Consider the following 20,853-nt stretch of genomic DNA (forward strand, 5'->3'; position numbering starts at 1 on the left):
TGTAGTAGACTCCCACCGTGGTGTCCCCTGTGCCGAATTCCCCACGAATTTTTACCCAGAGGGTCTCTAGCTGTCCATGCCGGTCGCCAACATCAGCTTGCAGGGACATGTAGCTTTCCTTCACATAGACAGCTACACCCCTGCCCCTTTTGTCAACACAATCCCTCCTGTACAGGGTATAGCCCTCTATCCCCGTGGTCCAGTCATGGGAGAGTCCCACCAGGTCTCCGTTATCCCAATGACATCATATTTCTTTGCACTGAGCAGGAGGACGAGCTCGTCCTGCTTGTTGCCCAGGCTCCTGGCATTAGTGTACAGGCAGGCAAGTGTGCCCTTGGGGGCTCTTGCCTTGCCCACAGATTGTGCCAGGGCTGGGGCAGGGGTGAGCTCCCTTAAGTGCCCCCTTAAGTGCCTTGGTCCGCTGGCTTTGCAAGGGCCGTTCAGCGGGCCAGCAGGGGCAGTAGTCCCCCCATCCCCCAGCGGGCTTAGTTTAAAGCCCGGTGGAGCAGGTCAGCCAGCCTGGCTGAGAAGAGCCTCCTCCCCAGGGGAGAGAGGTGGAGGCCATCTCTTCCCAGCAGCTCGCTGCCTCTCTATCCAAAGAGCGGGCTGTGGTCATGGAAGCCAAAGCCTTCCCGATAACACCAGCGCCGCAGTCTTTGGTTCAGTATATATATGTATGAATGTATGCAGCATTTTGAAAGGTGTGGTCATGTTGTTTTATTTATACACGTGTGTGCACATGTGTGTGTGTGTGTACACATATATAAAATTCTGTAAGTCAACACTGTTGTACAGGCCAATAGCCTGTAAATAACCATGGTCAAATATTGGTACAGGGAACTATTCCAACATCTCAGTTTCATTTTGCTACTACAAAATATACAAGTTTAAATTTAGTCAGTTTGTCTCATGGCAATGGAGAACACTACATTCATTACTTTAGGGACTATTCAGTGCTAACATCTGTAATTATATGAGTTTAATTACAACCGTCCCTTCATGGATTTAGAGGTTATTCTCTACACTTTTTCCAGTGAATGTATACTACTACAACATTTAAGTAAAGTTATAAAATAAGCAAGCATTTTACCAAAAATGTAGGCTGGTTCAAATACAAGTGGATACATTCTTAAAATGCTCTATATAACTACATACAAAATAGAGACCAATTTTATATTGCAAAAGGCTCCTACACTTTCACAAAATGTACAATTTTTTAAAATTCTACACTAGAATAATGCTTCCATAACTTATATTTAATGTGCCGGGGCACTTTTTTCTTGTAGCAGTTAATGTATAGCTTGTTTTAATACTGTAAGCTCTCCAGGACAGGGACTATCTCTTATTGTCATGCAGTGCCCAATACAGTGAAAATTATTTTGGGGGTATTACTATAGCATTTATTTAGTTGAATTAATGCATGATTGAAGACCGCTTCAGGCTAGACATAAGGAAAAACTTCTTTACAAGCCAAGTGCCAAGGATTTGGAACAGGCTCCCGCCGGAGGTGATACAGTCATCCACCCTGGCGATCTTCAAAAAGCGTCTCGGTGCCCGTCTTGCTGGGGTCACCTGATCCCAGCAGTCTGTCCTGCCCAAGTGCACGGGGGCTGGACCTGATCATCTGTAAGGTCCCTTCCAGCCCCTAGCAACTACGAAACTATTATAAGAGAGGTGCCTATATGTATATATAAGTCCAAATCCTATTTGCTGGGTACCTATTAAATTCATTAAACCATGCAAAAGAAGTGCCTGTGAATTTAACCACTCCAGTCCCTAACCAATCCTTCTTAAACAGCCTGGGAAAATAGACTTTTTGTAGCATGAAAGCTTACAGACTCAGGTTGTGAAAGACCAAGTTAGAGACCAAGTTTAAAAACACTGGGCCAGATCTTCTATTTGTTAGTAATGCTATTCCACTCTGTTCAAATCCCTGAAAAAGCCATTATTGTAAAAGGTGAATGAGTTCTCCTCTTCCCTGCTACTTTTTTGCGATTTAGGCTTAGTCCATACGTTAAGGCATTACAAATACTGATCTATTTGGTAGGTTTTCAAGGACTAAAGCAGGGTGGATAGTGTTGGATATGTCACGTAGACACCTACTAGGTATAATAGGATCTGGCTCGTACAGCCCGCACCTGAGAAGCTGAAACCTGCACCTAATAAAGTCAGTGCAAAACTGCCATTGGTTCCAGTGTCAGATTATTTATCAGGCCTACCTCAAGGTGCTAGAGACTCTTTGCTGATCTCAACAATGGAGCTATATTGTAGACAGGAGAGGAGAGGTGATATATCAAATCACAATTATGTTCCTAATATTTAGATAAGCCCTTCCTGTATCTTAGCCATCTGCAAAGAGTAAAATTAGGACACATTAAATGCATCAAACTGGCACTTCTATAACAAATTGTGAAAGACAAATGTATCTAGATTTCTGATTTTATTCCTTTTCTTATTAATACTTCATATCAAATGGAAAACCTTCTAAGATGAGAGCAGGGAAAACATCACAAAAACAGGAGTAAGGTTGTCTGTTACGATGTAAAGATAAATACAACTGCTTTGCTTCATTTTTTCTTCTTTGTGTTACAAACTTTTTGCTGCCAGGGAAATCCTTTTCATCTTCCCTGAAATTCATCACAGCAGCACCCAACTGACATACGTAATCATCACAGTTGTGTATTTCCAAGAGATTCCTTTCTTCTGTCTTAATCTCTTTATCCCTAAGGATGATAAAAGCATTATCTGAACAGAGTTTACATATGGTTTACATGTGGTTTTAGGCACATGCAGGTTTTCAAAAGTATATGCAAATATTTCTAATTAGAGAAAAGTTGATGTTTAAAAACAGTGAATTTCTTTTGAGATTCTATACTGTTTAGTGAATGTTTGAGTTTTACGTAGTAACATAAAAATATGGTTTTGTGTGGACATAGAAGAAGACTACTTGCTTATTCTTCAAAAACCCTTGATGCAACACTAGAGGCCAAATCAGGGGTGGACCCAGGTGGGCAGGATGGCATGGTCGCATCTCCCTTTGACTGTGTGCTGCATGAGCAGTGAGCTTTCTGTGCTCACTGGCATATGAGTGCAAGTTTTGATGGAGATCTGCATGTGCCATGAATTCAGAGCTCACAAGCTGGTTATCACGCAGCTCCAAAGCCCAAGGGTGAGCACTGCTGCTGTTTGCTTTTCCCTCATGTCTTCCCCTTCTCCCAACTTCCCTCCACCCCCCCCCACCTCCTAGTGGAATTCAGCAGTGAAGGAAAAGAGGGAAGGAGCAGCGGCTGCGCTCAGCCTCTGAACTCCAGAGTTGTATGAATGTAGGGGATGATCATCTCTTCCTCTCCTCCCCTCTTTATCCTTGTTTTTTAATTTTTGGGGGGAGGGAAAACAGTGGCAGCACTCACCTTACTGGGCTCTGGAGCTGTGTGAAACTCAGAGACTCCAGGCCAGATCTTGTTCCAACTAGCTGGTGAACTCTGAGCTCACTGGCATCTAGGGTGGTGATGGTGGGGAGAGACATGCAAACACACCCCCTTTGGCTGCATGCTGTATGGGCAAAATGATCTCTTCACTGAGTATGTGCCACCCAGCCAAAGGGGTGTGGTCACACCTCCTCACAGCAATTCTGGATTTGCCAGTGGGTTGAATTCTTTTTTACATTTAAATGCCTAAATGGTGGAAAGATTCCAGGAGGGGGAGAGGCCATGGATTCTGGCCCCTACTCTGATTGGCTTTTCTGACTTTTGTATTTAACATTCATTAGATAAATTGGGTAGGTAGAAGTGGGATAGCTTCTGGCCCACTAGGAGAAGTATAGTCAGAGCCTGGGGCTTGCTTCTTTTGATGATAGTATCCTTAACATTGAGCCACCCTCCCTCTAATTTGCTTGCTTACTCCTGGTCCCACATATCTTCTCCTCTTAGTTGCCCAGTGGTTCAGCTTCAAGATGAAGACTAGGGAGCCTTATCTGTGGCTTGAAGGTTAGAACATTTTGCTAGGAAAGGCAGGTTCAAACCTCATCTGGATAAGGGGCAAGAATCTGGGTCTTCCACTCCAACTACCAGGCTAAAAGATAGGACATTTCTTTTTTGACAAACAGTTGCTAGTTGTGTTTTTCTCCAACTACATTTTTGGGGGACTTACATAGACATAGGCACATATCCATGCAGATCTTTTCTACCCTGGAGCTTAGGAAGCTATAGTGAAGTCTTCTTACTGTACTCAGAAGGGAAGCACAGCACGAACATAGCTATGTAAGTACAAATAGCATCCACCCTATCTGACCAGAAAAAAATGTCATTATCTGACCATGTAAGTGCAACTGAGGAGCCACCTCTCCTTTGTTTCTTCACCAATGATAGAGCTGACATTCTGAACACCTGTATTCAATTTTGAGAGGCCATTTAAAGTACAGATAGGCTGCATGAGAGAATGTTATTATGATATCCAATATGGTCAAGCAGTTCAGCTTACCTTTTTTGAGCCTTGTTCAAAGGTTCAGTTTCAGGATCAAACAATTTTTTAGACAAGCACGCTAAAAACTAAAATGGATGCAGGAAATGTAACAACTACAGTAACTGTGTTGTATGACAAATCACATAGGAGCTTTTTGAGTTCTAGCTCTAGCAGTCTCAATTATTCAGCTATTATACAAGTATAACTGGGCCCAAAGCATAACCTAATGTAACAGGAGCCTCTGACCAGCTTGGAGCCTCATGTCATTGTGTGGTTTGCACTGCTCTAATGCGGCTCCTGAATGAGATTCCATTACAGTCAGAAACAACAAAGATCACGTGATTCAAAAACAAAAGCATACAGTCTGAATTAGACTTTACTGTGTTAGATTTCGATTTACCTAGTATTTCAAAGAATAAGGTAATGATGGTGGTAGTGGTAATGATAACATGGATCTGGCCTGTGGAGGTGGGGTATCTGTCCTGCAGAATTTCATTGTGGGCTGGACCACCCATTTCTGTGGGCTGGAATGTACCCATGGGTTCATCACTGCATCTGCAAGAGCCATTGTGGCAGCAGTGTTAATTCCCATGGCTGTCAAAGCTGCAGTTTTAGTGCAGTTCCAGAACCCAGGGGCTAGGGACAGGCATTATACACAAACCAGTTTAAATGATCAGAAACTGGTTTAAACCTGTAACAGAACAGATGTTCAGTGCACATAAACCAGTTTGAAAATGGCTGAAACCGGTTTGATGTGAATGTGGTTGAAAGTAGTATCAGACTTAACTGACTTGGATTAAACGGGTTTATGCAATGTCTGTCCCAGACCCCTTGCTGGTTTAAGTTAAATCAGAGTCCCCCAGCATCCCAGCATGCTCTCTGGGCTGGGCAGGGCTCTCTGCTCCACAGCAGGGCAGGCCCCTCCCTTCTGCTCCTTGGCTGGGGCTTAGCACAGACTTGCAGGCATAGCAGGGTCTGCTGGCTTCCCTGTGGGCCCCCCCCACCCACTCACTGCTTAAGCAGAGATCCCTTCCACCTCTCTGCCACAGAGGGACCATAGCTAGCATGTGGTATGCTAGCTAATGCCAAGAGGTGTCTGGGTGTGTTTCTCTCTCCAGTTTCACTGGAATAGGCAGACATAACAGTGACCACTTAGGGCTTTTGGAACTAATCAACAGGTCAGCGGGTAAGCTGTTTATGAAGTCTGAAGTAATGTAGAGAGAGGCTATTGCTTCGCTAACTGGGCGATAAAGACTGTTATCAGCCCCCACTGGCTGGCTTCCCCACCTGTCAGTTTGCTGTAGACAGTATGATGAAGCAGGGAGGGAGATTGAAAATCTCCGTATCACCAACAGATGCATGAATTGTATACCCCACCTTGCCTCAGAGTGCTAGTCCAGGGCTGGGGGCTGGCAATAACTCCTGCCCCTTGATTAGCCAGCAGTGAAAAGCCCGGGACTGTGCAGGCAGACATCCCTAATGAGACAGTCCTGCTGGGGCTTGGCCCAGCTCAGCTCTCTTCAGAAGGGAAGGGAGGGCTGCTCTAGTACCTCCCCCTCCTCCCCCCCACTGCTTCTAGCCTGAGCCCCTCTCCCTATCCTCTGCTGCACTCCCCTCCTCCTCCCCTAGCTCTTCTTGTCAGACTCTGTTGAAATCAGGGGTTTTAGTCACTCTGGTGACTAATATCAGCAGCAGAGGAAAAGGGGGGTGGACAGTAGTAGTGGTTGGGTTCTGGAACTGTATTGAAACAGCAGTTTTAACTGCCACTGGAATCAATGCCACTGCTGCTGCTTGTGGGTTCTCTGGCCTGTGGAGAGCCCCATAGTCTGGATTTAGCTTGTAGTGCCAAATGTGTTTGATACCCCTAGCTCTTGTGGAGTGTCTCCTGCATTCTAGTCCTGGATCTGTGAATGACCCTCTGTATGACCTTGTGGAAGTCCCTTATCCTTTCTGTGTCTGTTCACCCATTTAACAGGCTGAAAAGATAATTCATACCTCTCACAGAGGTATAAGTAATATTTATGAAGCTATTTAAAATCTTCAGTTACAATGTACAAGTATTACTAAGAAATAAAAACCCTGTCAAAATGATATAGTTCAGACATACTCACAAAACTTACTGTATATGAGGGTTCTACAGAATGCTTTTAATTCAGACCCTCTATGTTTTCCAGTTGCTGCACATATGGTCCTGCCTCCAAAACCCTGGAAAATGTAACATATGATAGAGTTAGTTTTCAGCAGGCAGATTTAACATTAACACTAATGGGTCTCATGTAGTTAAATCCCTGCATACTGTGCTAAAAGTGTGCCCTCAGGTATGCTGCATTGGCAATTAGTTACAAAGTCAGTTATATAAGTGTGTTGTGGAATTTCCTAATTTTATGGCTGCAGAACCTTAATATTATTAGAATGGCGTTTCCTTTCATGATATGTGTATTTCAAAAGCAATAAATGTTTGTTCACAAACCTGCTAAGGCTATTAAGTAATAACAGGCAGTTGCCTATTATATCATTTGTAATACTAAAGCACCTAAAAACAAAAGAAAATGCATAGCTGAGGCCATCCTAAAATTGATGATGTCCACATAGTAAGTATAAGGTCTGCCAAAGCAGTTCATTAAGCTACTGTGGTTAAGGCAGCCAGTGTCTGTAGCCAATGGCACGCCCAGAAGGGCCAGCATTACAACTGGATTACCCACACACAGCTGGATTAACTGAAGGCTGTCTTCGGCATGAGTTCAGGGTGAATCTCACACTTCTACCTTTGGATCCTTAGTAAAATACCTTAACTATTCTACTACTACATCCTCCTGCATAATAAACAAACAAGAAATGCATATTCCTCACCAACTTAAATCTAATCTGGCAATTTTAAGGTTTTAGGTATATTGTTTCTATTATCTTGTTTTAGAAATCAAAACATTTTGTTTGGAGGGATTCTATCAAATGGGAAATATTTACAATTTAAATAAAAAAGATTTTTTGTTTAAGTGCTAATACTAATTTCTTCACCCAACTGGATATGGAGTAAGAACTGTAAAATATTGTTAATTAAAATAGATAAGACAGATAGACATGCACGTGAAGTAAATTTATATATATATCTCTTAACTTGTATTTTCTAGACTCAGTTATATCTGCAAACACTTATGAATATGTCTAAGCTTCATACATGCAAGTACTTAGGTGCTTAAGTTGAAGTTTGCAGATGTTTCCAGAATCAGTGTAATTTGTATGTTTTTTTCTAACTTTTATGTTTATATTTTGAGTTTACTCATAAAAAGTGATTATTTTGAATAGGAGTTCAAGTTGTTGTATTACAGGAAAATGCATAGATATGCTTGATAAGACCAGTAGACCAGATCCTAGGTTACGCCTGAGGCATATTTACATTTAGTTTGGGAAAGATGGTGATACAGTCTACAGTTACAGCTCCTCCAGTTATTTGTCAGTGTAATGCATTGGCTCTACACAATGACAGACACCAGTGGCTCCAAAGGGAACATATTAATGTATACAGGCTTGTCAACTATATCTACCTATTTAGTTATATAATTTTATATGAAAGTGAATTGCAAATTTAAAGTGGGATAGCTATTCAAGTGAGTGTCAGAGTCTAACTGTGTGTCACCCTTTATCATATGATATTGTTTTATGGGGCAAATACACAAAGAAATAGTATACATAATGCTGTAATGCCATAGAAGAAATATTTTAAAACCTGTTATACTCCAAATCAATCAATATTTTCAGAATTATGTGTCCTATTTGCAGAATTATATGTCCCAATATGACTTAGTCCTACAATACTAAAATACGCATTTTTCTTTTCTTTAATTTATCTGGGGGATCAATATTATGGGAATGTATTTTATTTTGGCTACATGAGATTGTGCCTAAGAAAGACAAGCAAACCATGGAGTGGAACCATGATACTTTAGTTCTAAAAGTAAATGTTTAAGATGAAGGAAAATGTGTTTTAGCTGTGAAAAGATCATTACATTCTTGTGTTGCAAGCGATCATTAGAAGACAGCATGCTTATATGCATATACATAGTCCCCATTGGAAGCAGGACAATACCCAAACTATTCATAACAACAATTGTCAATAACTTGGCTTAATTTTAATGGTTGTGTAGAAGTGATATTATAGTTGTGATGATCCAGAAATTATGCAAGAGGCAAGGATTTCTTAGGGTGATATCTTCTATTGAACCAGATATATATTTGGGATAGTCAGATATGCTTTCAAATTCTTGCTAATTCATGTGTTTCCTTTTAACATAGGCAGCATAAAAGTCTTCAAGGAGGTTTAATTCCATTAAAATGTTGTCATTTTGGATCACAAAAAAGTCAAAATTTAAAAACACTTAAAAACCTGTAACTTTTCTTTTACCTTCTTTTTAACTTTGCAGAACCATTCTCTCTTGCCATCAGAACAATCATGTCATTTGTCAGGGAAGAAAACAAATTCCAAACCAAAGTTATGATGTTGGACTTTTTAATGGAAGCTACAGCTTTATGCCATGGCTCTAAGCCTCTGTAATACAGTACCACACATTACCTATTTTTATACCTAGGATTCTGTCTTGCAAAAGTCTTGAATATCTGTTAGTATTCAAAAAAATTTTTTGTATTTAATTCACTCCGAGTGCAAAGGGCCAGCACAAAGTCTGTGTCACGTCCTTAAAATAGGAAGTGACAATGAAGATGAGTTAAGCAGCTCCTCCGCTGACTGCCGAGGAGTGAATTTAAGGCACTTATCTTCCACCACTCTGTCTTCCTTCTGTATTTCCATCTGGATGGAAATTTCCACCATAGTTTTGTCAGCACCTCAAAACCTCCCTCTCTGCCCTTTTTTTATGTGTGTTTTCAATAGCTAGTTTTAATGGTCCTTCCCTAGAAGTTACTAAATTCTTTCTCTCATCAGTGGATTACCTGGAAATTGTATTGACTACATCAGAATGAACTCACTGTACTCAACAGGGGCACTGGAGGAGTAAGAGGTAATTCAGCATGAATAAACATAGCTGAAGCTGGTCCTAAATGATTCCCAAGTTATAATTTGTTGGGTGTTTTTGTTCCAGGGACAATCAAGTTCTAGGGAGCAGTTCTGAATGCTGACCAGCACTGGAATACAAGTAGTCTAGCTCTTGTGGTTCCAGGTAATGAATCAGTCATAGGAAGTTAGGGATGGAAGGGACTGCAGGAGGCCCTCTAGTCCAACCCCCTTAGCCTGTCACTGCTGAGACAGAGATCATTAGTTTTCGCACAGGGCTGGAAGCACGGCAATACTGTTCCTTTGTCGAGGAGGTAACTCACATTTCTTCTGCTGCATCCTCTTTGCAGACTCCAAAAGGATGCTGCCTGGCATTGGGTAAATGTTTAGGGAGTTTAGGGCATGGATCTAGAGCAGGTTTTTCAGATCTGGAGGATGGGCATCCTGCCTCAGGGACTCTTCCTGGGGACTGGTGCAGCAGCCCACGCAGGGATATATGTTATAGCTCTCTTGGTCTAATGAATAGAGAGAAACAAAGCTCTGAGGTCAGAGGCAATTATCTTTTATTAGACCAACTAAATCATTTGTTTTGCTACTATTTAGTTGGTTTAATAAAAGATATAGCCTCTGACACAAGAGCTTTGGTTATCGGCAGGGCATACAGGCCTGTCCTGGAAAATTTAGCCGGAAACAGGTTGGTCACCTGTGTTTCCAGTACTCTTCACACTGACATCACTTCACCCTCCCTTCATTCATGACGCCATTTCCCCGTAAAACATGATGTTACGCGCCACCGAGTGAAACACGTCATTGTTTTCGGGTTCGTCCGGGACACTTGCCTTAAAAAACATGCCAGGAGCGGCGCCTGGTGCGGGACCGGGTGCAGCTGGGTTTCTGAAGGCACCCAGAGCAGTTTTTCCAGAGAGCAAAGCACATGGCAGGCGCCAGACCAGGCTGCCAGGACGGCTCCTCCCGCCGCCCGCTCTCCCCTCCGCTGCCAATCACACTTTCTCTCACTCCCTGCCCCGCCCCCGGTTTGACCAATCGCCTGTGCTGTTACTCCGCCCCGTCCCCGCCTTACCTCCCCTCCCCTTTCTAAGCCGAACCCAATCCCCGGCGCATTTGGTGGCGAGTGACAGGCGGGAAGCTGTGGGGGGTAGGGCCTTCCCGGAGTCTTCCAGTCGACAGCCAATCCGCGTGCGCGGGAGGGAGCGTTCCCCACCTCCTGTCCTTCTGGCCGCGGCCCCGTCAGCGGCGCGCGGGTGCGGCCCGTGGGGGCGGGGCCGGGGGCGGGGCCTGCGCGCGCGGGCGGTGGGCGGGGTGCCGCGGAGTCTTTGGCGGCGGCAGCGGCCTCGGCCTCGCCATGGTGTTCCTCAAACTCCGCGAGCAGGTGGGTGCCGCCCCCCGACCAGCCGGCCTGGCTTGTCCCGCATGTGCGTGTGTATGTCGGTGTATGTGAGGCAGGCTCGGCAGCGCGGCTGTTGCTGGGCTCCTCCGCGTGCGCCCAGCCTTCCTCTCCCTCCCTGCCCTTCCCTTCCCCCCAGGTAACCGGCCGCGCAGGTGGGCGCGTGCGAGGGCCCCTCCCCGCCCTTTCCCCCCGCGCTGCCGGGCAGGTGCGGGCCGAGCCTTCCGCCCTGCGCCTGGGCCCGCCTCAGCCCATCCCGCCCTACTACCGCTCCTGAGGGCCCGTTGTACTCGCCGGGGTCCCCCCTTCCCCGCGCCCCCAGGCAGACAGGAGCCTCTTGCCTTGGCTCCGGAGGTCCCTTTGTGGTGGATGCATCCCCTTGTCCTACCTGTTGTCTCCTCTCCCCCGCCAGGCTGTGGATCCGCTGGCCTTTTGTCCCACTGCCTTTTCTGGCTGGAGCATGTTGTGCCTTTCTGCGCCTTTGCAGGGAGAACAAGCTTCCCTGCCCCCCTGTAAAAATCTCAGTGCAGTGCTCATAACACCAAGGTTGGGGCTTGGAGCCCCATAAGGACCACAAGATCTTTCTTGCCTCTGGCTAGAGGGGGTTGGGTGAGATCAGTGTTTCTCAGCCGGTGAGTTGCGGCCTAAAGGTGGGTCCCAAGGATATATGAAAGAGTAAGGAACAACCTGTAAAAATGGATCAACAAACTTTAAAAATGGATTCTCTCATGAATAAGAATAATGTGGGAAACTGGCATTTGCCTTGCAGGCTGGCTAGTTCTCAGCTTGCAGGAGGTTGCTTAGGGCCTCCACACACCCCCTCTCTGCCCCACACACTTGGGGCTGCAGCAGGTTGGGAGTGAGGGGCACTGGGTTGGGGCTGGCCATCTGTGTTTACAGATGTCGTCTAGTCCAGTGTTTCTCAACCTCATCTGGACTAGGACCCATCTCGAGGTCCCTTCCAGCCCGACTTCTCTAGGCTTCAGCTCTCTCCTTCAAACCCTGTAGTGGTATTTTTCATAGACATCACATTGCAAAGTTTGGCAGTGGTTAAGCGGCCATGCATTGTGTCTGCTCATGAGACTGTCATCATCTCATCATTACCTTGTCCCATTCCTCTGTCCACCTGTGTCTCTTTTTCCCTTGAACTTGGTGCTTTTTGAGGAAGCTGGAGGTCTTTTTGGTTGTGTATTTGTGCAATGCCTAGTAAGTTTGGGCTGGGACCTCTAGGTGTTGGTTTTATTAAAAATTGGTTTTGTTACTATAGGGATCTGTCTTCCTCCAGAAATCCTTGCCTTCTCTATTGGAGCAACCATGTAGCTGGGAATGAGGGTTTGTTTTGTTTGTTTTTTGTGACAAGTTTTTGGACACAGGATACCTTTCTTCATGTCTGAAAAAGCAGTCAACTCAGCACGCTTATTATGTTAAAATGTTTAAAGATGTATCTGAAGCCCTGAAATATAAACGACATTGGTTAACAACCATGGATTCAAAATAGGAGGCTAGATGTACACCTTGCTGGGGTTGTTTGACCCCAGTACTCTTTCCTGCCATGGCAGGGGGTTGGACTAGATGATCTACTCAGGTCCCTTCTGACCCTAGAAACTATGAAACTATATGTCTGCTGTCTGTACAGAGCAAAGTTACTTTGGGATTCATGTTTATGATCACTTTAAACTGAGCAGAGGAGAAAAGGCTCCTATTTTTAATTGTGGGTGAATGTAAAGGCTCACTTTTGCTAGATTTCAGAAGTAATTGAGAAGTAATTAAATAATCATTTTTCTTTTAATTCCTCCACAGAGGGAGGGAGGAGGGAAAGGGAGTAACAGTATACTTGGGGGGTCTCCCAACTGTACTGCCACAGTCCACAAATCTGGAGGGGAAAAACAGGTTTTGTAGGAATTAACAAAGATATGTTGGGAGCTGGTGAACACATTGATTTCCAAGACTGGGAAGAAGGAAGCAGGTTTTGAAGAGAGAATTTTTAAGAGGTATTGGTGTGTGCAGTTTGTAGTGTGTAATGCTTTGAAATGAGTGAGTACCACTTGTTCTTGCTGTGAGCCTATGTACAATTTTAAAGTTATTACCAGTTGCTGTGGCATGTCATTTTTGTTAAAACCCAATTTGTTGAATTGCATGCATTGTTATACAGAAGGTTATTTTTTTTGTTTCAATATTCAAGTACACAGAAAAATGAAAGAGTTTGTTCTTTTACTAGTGGTGGCATGCTATTCAAACAGCCCTGATATTTGGACAGTTCTCAGTGATCTGTTGTAAGTGCCCTTCACAGGCCTCGCTCAGCTTTCCTGATGTTCTATCACTAAGGTGCCCTGTTGAGGTGTTTTCTGATTTGCATTTGCCACCTGCTGATCAAATGAATGCTTTTAAAATTTTGTTTTAACTTAATTTTTAAATTTGTTTTATTTGAATTGGTCTAATAAAAGATGTCAGATTTACCCAAAGAACCTTGTCTGCCTACTTTTTTTAATGGTGTTTGGGGGAAGAGGTTAAGTCTAGGCTACCAAATGGGTGGAAGTGTCAAAGGCTTCATCACTGTTTGCTGCCAAACAGTAAAATTTAGCATACAGATTCTAGTTTTAAAACTCCACTATATGACATGTATTTAATAACTTCAAAAATATTCTTCTTAAATACTAGCATGCAAATGGAATAGAGTATGGATTAGAATATTATTAATAGGATATTCAGTTTCTTATTTGAAACAAGTTCAGTTAGTAGCAGCTGTTTAAGGCCTACTGTAACACCCATTTGAAGTATCTCACTAGTTTCATTGGCTTTGGAGCAAGCCTTGGTGCATCTGGTCTGTTTTGTGGCTGTAGAACTTCAGTTTTAGGAGTTGCCACATCTATCGGCTCTGACCAACATTTTTAGAGGATGACTTTTTCACAGTAATGTCTCTGTTGTGTTCATTTAGTGATGCTCCCTTTCTCTGGGTTGCTCCTACACCTAGTGGTCTTGATGTAGGGTCACTGTGCTTCAAGAGATGTTGGCTGTCTTGCTGCATTGGTCACTGGTGTTGATGGACAAAATGATTTATGTGGCATTTTTACAATCTGTTTAGTAGGATATTTGATACATGCAAAGCGATTATAGTTCTTTCAGTAGGTATTGGTTATCTACCAACTGAAATTTTATTAGGCAACAAAGCTGGAAAGTTGGCTTGCTTGGCTGTAGTGGAAACTTACTTTGTAAATCTAGCTGAGCTTTACTGCATTTTTAAAGGGTTTATTTAGGTTTACTTGTCTGCCTTTGGGTTGTCTCCTGCTTTCAGACTATATGGGTGTGTAGTTAGCAATTAAATTATTACTGGTTTGTGCTGGGGGTGCAGTCAATAGGAAGAAAAGGTGACACAAGATAAGAGGGAACACTGGTAAGGTGAAGTGGTTTCCTAAGGCGATGGTGATGCAACATAGCTATTATTTAAGCATGTTTGGTTTGGGTTTCTTGGCTACTGTCCTAGTTACCACAAGTCACAGTAGAAGCAGAGAAGAAGGTTCTAAAATCATTTTCTATATAATATTGCAGTGAGAAATCTCTTTATTCAGATTTTAAGTTGGGCTTGTAAGGTGGAAGCCTGTTCTCATGGCAATTAGTGGGAGTTCTGTCATTGACTCCAGTGGGGCCAGGATTTTATGAGGTGTCAGGTTGTGCCGTGGAGTCCCAAAGGGCTAAAATTTGGCCACAAAGTGACCCAAGACTGCTATGAATTTGCTCCACAGATAAATAAGGCCTTGAGTCTGGGAGTGGCTAATCCATAACACTACTTTAGTGTACTTGTGCATAAACTCTTTTATGGCCCAAGAAATGATTAGCTTTAAAGGGCAATTTGATCCATGTAACATGACCAGTAGTAGTGGGTTTTTGTTTATTTGATTGTCTTTGCAAATTATTGTGGAAAGCAAGTTATTTTTGAGTGCGAGTCCTCTTCTGCTTGCTAGCTGCTTGAACATTGGCTCTCCATACAAAATTGTGCTGTACAGTATTTTATGCATCTTGGTGGTTGACACTCTATGCACAATATTGGGTAGTATTTTCCAAAATGTTGTATACAACTTCAGGGTCCCATTTCCAAAAGTTACTTAGGATTTTTAAAACTGACTTGAGGAGTCTGAATCATTTCTGAAAATGGGACTTCTATGCATGACACTTAAACATATCTAAAGTGCCTTAAACATGTATCCACTGGGACTGGTTTGGCTACCTCTGCTGCCATCATTGGAAAAGAAATTGTGACATTACTGTTAGCTACCATGCTAAGGCCAGGTTACTCCTGCAACTCTGAACAGCAAACTGTAATTATAGAGGTATTTCTTTTGACAAAATACTCGAGTGTAAAAAATGATAGTTGGGTTTGGTTGGGAGTTAGGAACTCTGTATTACCTTGACTCCCATTGGCTTGCTGTGTGATATTGGACAAGTTGCTTAATCTCTATGCATCAGTAACAACATCTCTAGAAGGCCTATTTAAAGTAAAATTACAATCTTATCCACTTCTGACAAATCAGTTTGATGTGTAGATAGAATTTGATCAGTGCTGATTTGTGATTATTTTCTTCTTAACTTGCATCTGGTTTCATACCATCCCCATTACTAGTACAGCATGTGGCACTTTCATGCTAGCTTTTTCCAGGTGATGGGGAGGTAGAGTATGATTACTAAACATTTAGGAAAACTGTTACTATTTTCTGGAAGCAGAGGTGACAGTGCTATAGATTACATTCATTGTGGTATACTTTCTATATAGTAGTTTAGATCCAGGTTTACTAATAATGTTTAATTTGGGGGGGGGGGGTGTGACTCTTGAGAGATTCCCCTGAAGCCAGGCTTGGCTTCTAGAGCAGAAGGGGAGCCTGAACTCCTTCCCACTCTAAAACCCCTACATTAGGTCTCTTGCCTTTTTTTGTACTCTGTGGTCCTGGTTTGAGGAGCAACTATCCAGTTCTGCTTCAAAGAGACCTCACCTCCTCTTGGGGTAGTCCATTGCAACCTACAGTTTTGAGCAGTACATCGGGCAGTCTTTTCTATGAAAGCATTTATAGGCCCCCAAGGGGTTAAGCAGTCTCAGTGTCCCCAGTCTACCCTGCATAGCTCTGATCACCCCCAAAGATAAAGCTGTTCCATTTTCACTCTTTCCAGCAGCATGGATCTCTTCCGTTTGTCTCAGTCCCCCGACTCTTTTGGCCAGGAACTGATGGGTTGCTTCACCCCCAGCCTATTCTCCCATTGTCATGTGTACCTCCTCTGGACACCTCCTGTGTTGGGCATCTCACTTTTGTTGGTATGTCAACAAAGCCATTCACAACTCTTGGTGCTAAAGATCCATCATGTCTAGTCCTGCAGCTGGGCAGTCCTGACTTAACCCTTCATTTTCTGTACATAGGCTAAAGCAGTAAACGGTCACATACATCACAAGAAAACCCATAGTTCATTACAGTATATACTATTTTAATGAAAGCAGCTTGCTTGGAGGCCTGCATTCTAGATTGTGTATAAAATTACCTCTTTCTATTCCTGCCTGACTATATTTGTTGGAAGAATGTTTAGAGTTAAGGGCTTTTTATATTAAAAGGCCAAATGGTGGGTGTCGGTGATAATGGATTCATAAGCAAGGATGATTTTCTACAATTTAGTTCTTTTGAATAAAGTTTAAGGTTGTGGCATGAGATAAAATAAACTTTAGTGTATTTAGTTGATTACTGTTTACTTTTAAGCAGGTTAGAAGAGTTTGGTCAGGTGAATTTTTAATTTTGGAAGGCCTGAAGGACTTGCATTTCCTATGTTAGAATCTCTTTGTGTTTGTCAGACCAGCATGACCTGTCAAATACTAGAATTTCAGTAAAAACATACTGCAGTAACTTGCTGGTCAAATTCTGTAGTCACTCTAGTTTTTGTTGTGCAGTTGCAGAGTATTTGTGTGAACTTTCCTTGGATGCTTCTTCATTATAATGCTAACATCCTGTTCCACCTTCACAAACACTAAGGCTATTTTCATAGGTAAATATGTAATAGAGGGAGAGAAGGCTAACTATTGGAAGCCATCTTTTTTGTAGGGCATTCTTGCCAACATTCCTAGCTTTTCCATAGGGTTACCTGTTTGGCCATTTGTCCTTGGGGTATGTTTATTCCCAAAAGTTGGGCTCTGAGTGGAATAAGGCAGAGAATTAGTGGCAGCTGCATGAGGCTTAGGGTGACCACTTGTCTTGAAAGTCCTTGAACAGTGAGAGTCCTTCCTGACTTTTATTGCTCATTTATATCTTTCTCTTGGCTCAGATGAATCTTATTCAGTTGGCAGTTAAACAAATGTTTGCAGTGTCATAGTGAACACTCTGAATGCTGACATGGTTGCTATTTTCATTACTGCCAGTGTTAAACTTCATCCTTTTTAGAATTTGTGCCAAGAATAAATATCCAAACAAGTTCCTTATTACACAAGGAAGAGGAATCCTGTGGGGATGAAAGAGGACTACAGCTGTTCCATGGGAGGGGGAGTCTGTGGGGGGGGGGGAATGGGAATGGGAATATTGAATCTTGCTCTTTAAAACCTGACCGAATAGGAGACTATGTATTCATGTGTCTTATTGATTTAAGAGGCTGCTATTGGTTAAGAGTTAAACAAACAAACAAACATGTTCAGAAACTTTTTGTTCGGTGTGGGGAAACCAGACAGCCCTTAAACTTTCATCTAAACTACATTAAAAGGAACCCTTACTTTCCTATGTTGTTTATAGTGAAAACATCTATATATTTTCCTTTTTTTTAAATAATTTTCTCAGTCTTCCTAGTAATTCTGTTGTTCCTGGTTTGGAGTCCACGTGTGTTGAAAAGATGATATCTAGGTTCAGGTAACTGAAAGAAATTTTCCTTTTGTCAAAGGGACAGCTGATCCACCTTGGTACGCAATGTGTAAGATTCTTTCCAGCCCATACCTTAAGTAGAGAGTACATACTTGGTTTCACAACTCTGTGCTAACTTCGGTTCTCTTGGGTCCACATAGTCAAGTTAAGACTTTTGCAAGTATTGACTTATGAACAAACTGTTCTTGTCAAAGAAGAAAAGTAAAAGCAATCAAAAAAACCCCCATGATCTGGCAATTCTTATGATAGATCCTGTTGCCCTCAGTAGGGGCTCTAGGTACAAAGGTCTGTTCATGCAGATATCTGTAAAACTTCAACGTGACTAGGAGACAGATATCTGGAAACTAAATGATGCAAACCAAATCTTCCCTGTTTTAGAAAGAAATGGTCCTAGGAACTCTTACAAATTTTGTATTACCTGCTAGAGACTGGAAATTGATAAAGTCTGAATTAGCAAAACCACAAAATGTGCTGAAATGGTAAAGAAATGCACTCTTTTCCCTCCCTCCCCCCCGGCAATAAAATGACTCTGAAAACAAATACCTTTCTATTACCCTGTTCACATAACCATCTTTTAAATCTCCTTCCACAGCTAGTATGTATTATTTTCTTACAGCCATTCTTTTGCCCTCTTACACCATGATCCTGTCCATTTTCTTGCTCCTACTGACTTCTCTTTAACTTCCACTTGCCTTCATTCCTGTGTTTCCTATTTCTGGAACTTGAGTGGGAGATTGTAGTTACCTTAGTTACGGTGGCTAATCATTTGAAGTTATTTAAAATGTTTGTTTTTATAATGACTTGTACTGTAATACAGATTGCATTATGAGATTATGTACGTGTTGAAACTGCAACTAAAGCTAAGCAAAGCAGTTTTTCATCCTTGTGTGATAATCATTATGCTATATACCTTGTAACAGTGTTTCTTTTTTTCTTGGGTTCACCTCATTCTACTTTTAACTTTCAGAGGTTTAATTCAGAAGTCATTTGAATTCAGTACAATTATATTGATTTTTCTTGGGTGTAAATGGAACAGAATTTGATCTCCAGTAATGTTCTAGACTGGTACTAATGGTATAGAGACTGTTGTTAACTGCACAGTAGTGTAGCTTGTGATGTCTTCTCAAGGTGCTGGAATCTGAAATGCCTTGAGCAGTCATTTTCAAACATTTTTTTTTTTTTCCATTCTTCACACCTGCAAGTTTGTGCAGAACACAGGTTGAAAACCATGGGCTTAGGCATTGGTTCTCAGTCTCTTTTTGACTCATGGCACCCCTTGGAAAATGTTGGCTCTTAGCTTTCACTCATTTTTTTTGACTATGAAAAAATAATAGAGCCCTCTGTTGCAACAAACTCAGGAAAGCTTCAGCAATTCAGAAATGTTTTTGATGCTGTGGTTTTCTATTTAAAATCTCTGGGTTTATCTTGTGAATATGTAGGTGTTTGTACACCTAACAGTGCAATGTTGTGTGGCACCCCCACAGCACCCATAAAAAGATCTCACCCTGGGAGGAGGATCTCATGGCATCCCATCACTCTGGTTGAGAATCACTGGCCTAGAGACTCATTATAATACGAAGATAATGGTTGATCAGCATTATATCTAAACCCCATCTCTCAAAATTGGTCCTGTGCTCCAGAAATAATATAAGTCTGCCAGTGTGTATGGGGACTGACTGAGAGAGTGTACAAATGAATAGGTCTGTGTCTAGCGATGACTAATATGAAGAACTAGATGAGCTTGGAAAATTAGGGATACCTTAAAGTTTCACAGTTCTTTCAGGCGTACTTTGTTAACTTCATAGGAGAGAATTTACTGATGAACTTATAGTTCAGGGGTGTTCAAGCCACTGGTCTGCAGGCTAGATCCAGCCCTATGTCATCTGGCCTGCAGGATACTCCATGGGCCTGAAAATTTGGCAGCAAGGCAGGGAGCAGTGGCAGTGTTAATTGCTGTTCCCCTGTTGCTAAATTTCTGGACCCATGGAGATGCCTGTGGGCTGGATAGTGTGGCCGCATGTGCTACATCAGGCATGCAGGGCAGGACAGGGTGCCTAGGCCTGATCCCAGTGCATGGGGCCTGATTCAGGCATGCAGGAGAGGGGTAGGCAGCAAGGACATGCCTTTGCCACCCCTTTAACCCACGGGCCCCAAAGGTGGACCACCCTGATATAGTCTGTGATGTACTCAAGGACTTGTTTACTCTTGAAATGTGTTGCCTGTCATTTTGTATTAAAGTAACTTGTATTCCCAAATTGTTTCACAGAACATATTTTTGTATGTATTGTTAAACTAAAAAAAATGGGTTTATTCAGCTGCAGTGTTTCTGAACCAAGTGTACAGGTACCCCCGGGTGGTACGTGAATCCTCATCAGGGGATACATGAGACCCGTTTCGTACATTGTCTAATACAGGTCAAAGGGCCTAAAAAAATTAATTTCCCATTGAAAGGGTGTATGTGAAGTCTCACTCCGAGACCAAGGGGTATGTCGAATGAAAAAGGTAAAGAACCACTGAGCTAGAGGATGAATTTACTAGCACAAACGTGTATGTGAAAACATCCCCATTTGTGTATTGCCATGTCCTTATAATAGTATCCTATATTGCTTTACTGATTATCTGGATTGACTTGCTTATTTATCCCTGTTGCTCTGAAGTCATCCTGACAGGAGGTCACCCCTCTGTTTTCAAATCTGATGCACAGCCGGGTACTGTTGTCTGTGATTCCAGCTCAAAAGGAATTCATATGCTTGAGTAACTGACTTCTGAATAACTGGAAGTACAGTGTGCCTCAGTGTGGTCCCTGCTGAGGTCCTGGACTTTATTTGCCTTCTGGGGAGAAGAGGGTCAGGCCCATCTGGCCATTTTAATGCACAGATATGGAAAAGGCTGCTAAATAAATGAGCAGGAAGATGCACAGGTGGGACACAGGTCAGTGGTGTAATATAGAAATATTTCGTACCTGGGATATGAATGTTAAGACTTGTTCAGAGAACCTGAAGATATTCTGAAGACCTGGATCATGAGTTTGCTTAGGAACTTACTGCTTATCCACTGCATATTGTGAATTCCACAAATGTCCACTTCATCAACTAGACAGAGGTATATTC

The 20,853-nt window shown here is 42.6% G+C and overlaps 1 protein-coding gene and 1 long non-coding RNA gene across 5 annotated transcripts in view; one reads left to right on the forward strand and one right to left on the reverse strand.

Annotated features, from left to right (window-relative positions):
* The window catches only part of LOC149864718 (uncharacterized), a 55,783-nt gene extending 45,333 nt beyond the window's left edge, over nucleotides 1-10,450 (reverse strand). For 2 of the 4 annotated variants that reach the window (XR_016442246.1, XR_016442244.1), the window contains exons 1-2: nucleotides 10,303-10,450; nucleotides 6,582-6,666 (exon numbers count right to left, since the gene is read on the reverse strand). This is a non-coding gene — a long non-coding RNA (uncharacterized LOC149864718). The other 2 variants (XR_016442245.1, XR_016442243.1) reach the window with 2 other exon arrangements.
* Nucleotides 10,451-10,700: 250 nt separating this feature from the next.
* ANKRD28 (ankyrin repeat domain 28) overlaps nucleotides 10,701-20,853 on the forward strand; it is a 183,108-nt gene continuing 172,955 nt past the window's right edge. Inside the window, exon 1 of the mRNA XM_090046615.1 lies at nucleotides 10,701-10,853. Coding sequence (XP_089902741.1) covers nucleotides 10,827-10,853 — 27 coding nt within the window. The 5' untranslated portion in view covers nucleotides 10,701-10,826. The remainder of the gene's footprint in view (nucleotides 10,854-20,853) is intronic.

This window comes from Crocodylus siamensis, chromosome 5 (assembly GCF_052110815.1).
Source record: "Crocodylus siamensis isolate JL-2025a chromosome 5, ASM5211081v1, whole genome shotgun sequence".
Lineage (NCBI taxonomy): Eukaryota > Metazoa > Chordata > Crocodylia > Crocodylidae > Crocodylus > Crocodylus siamensis.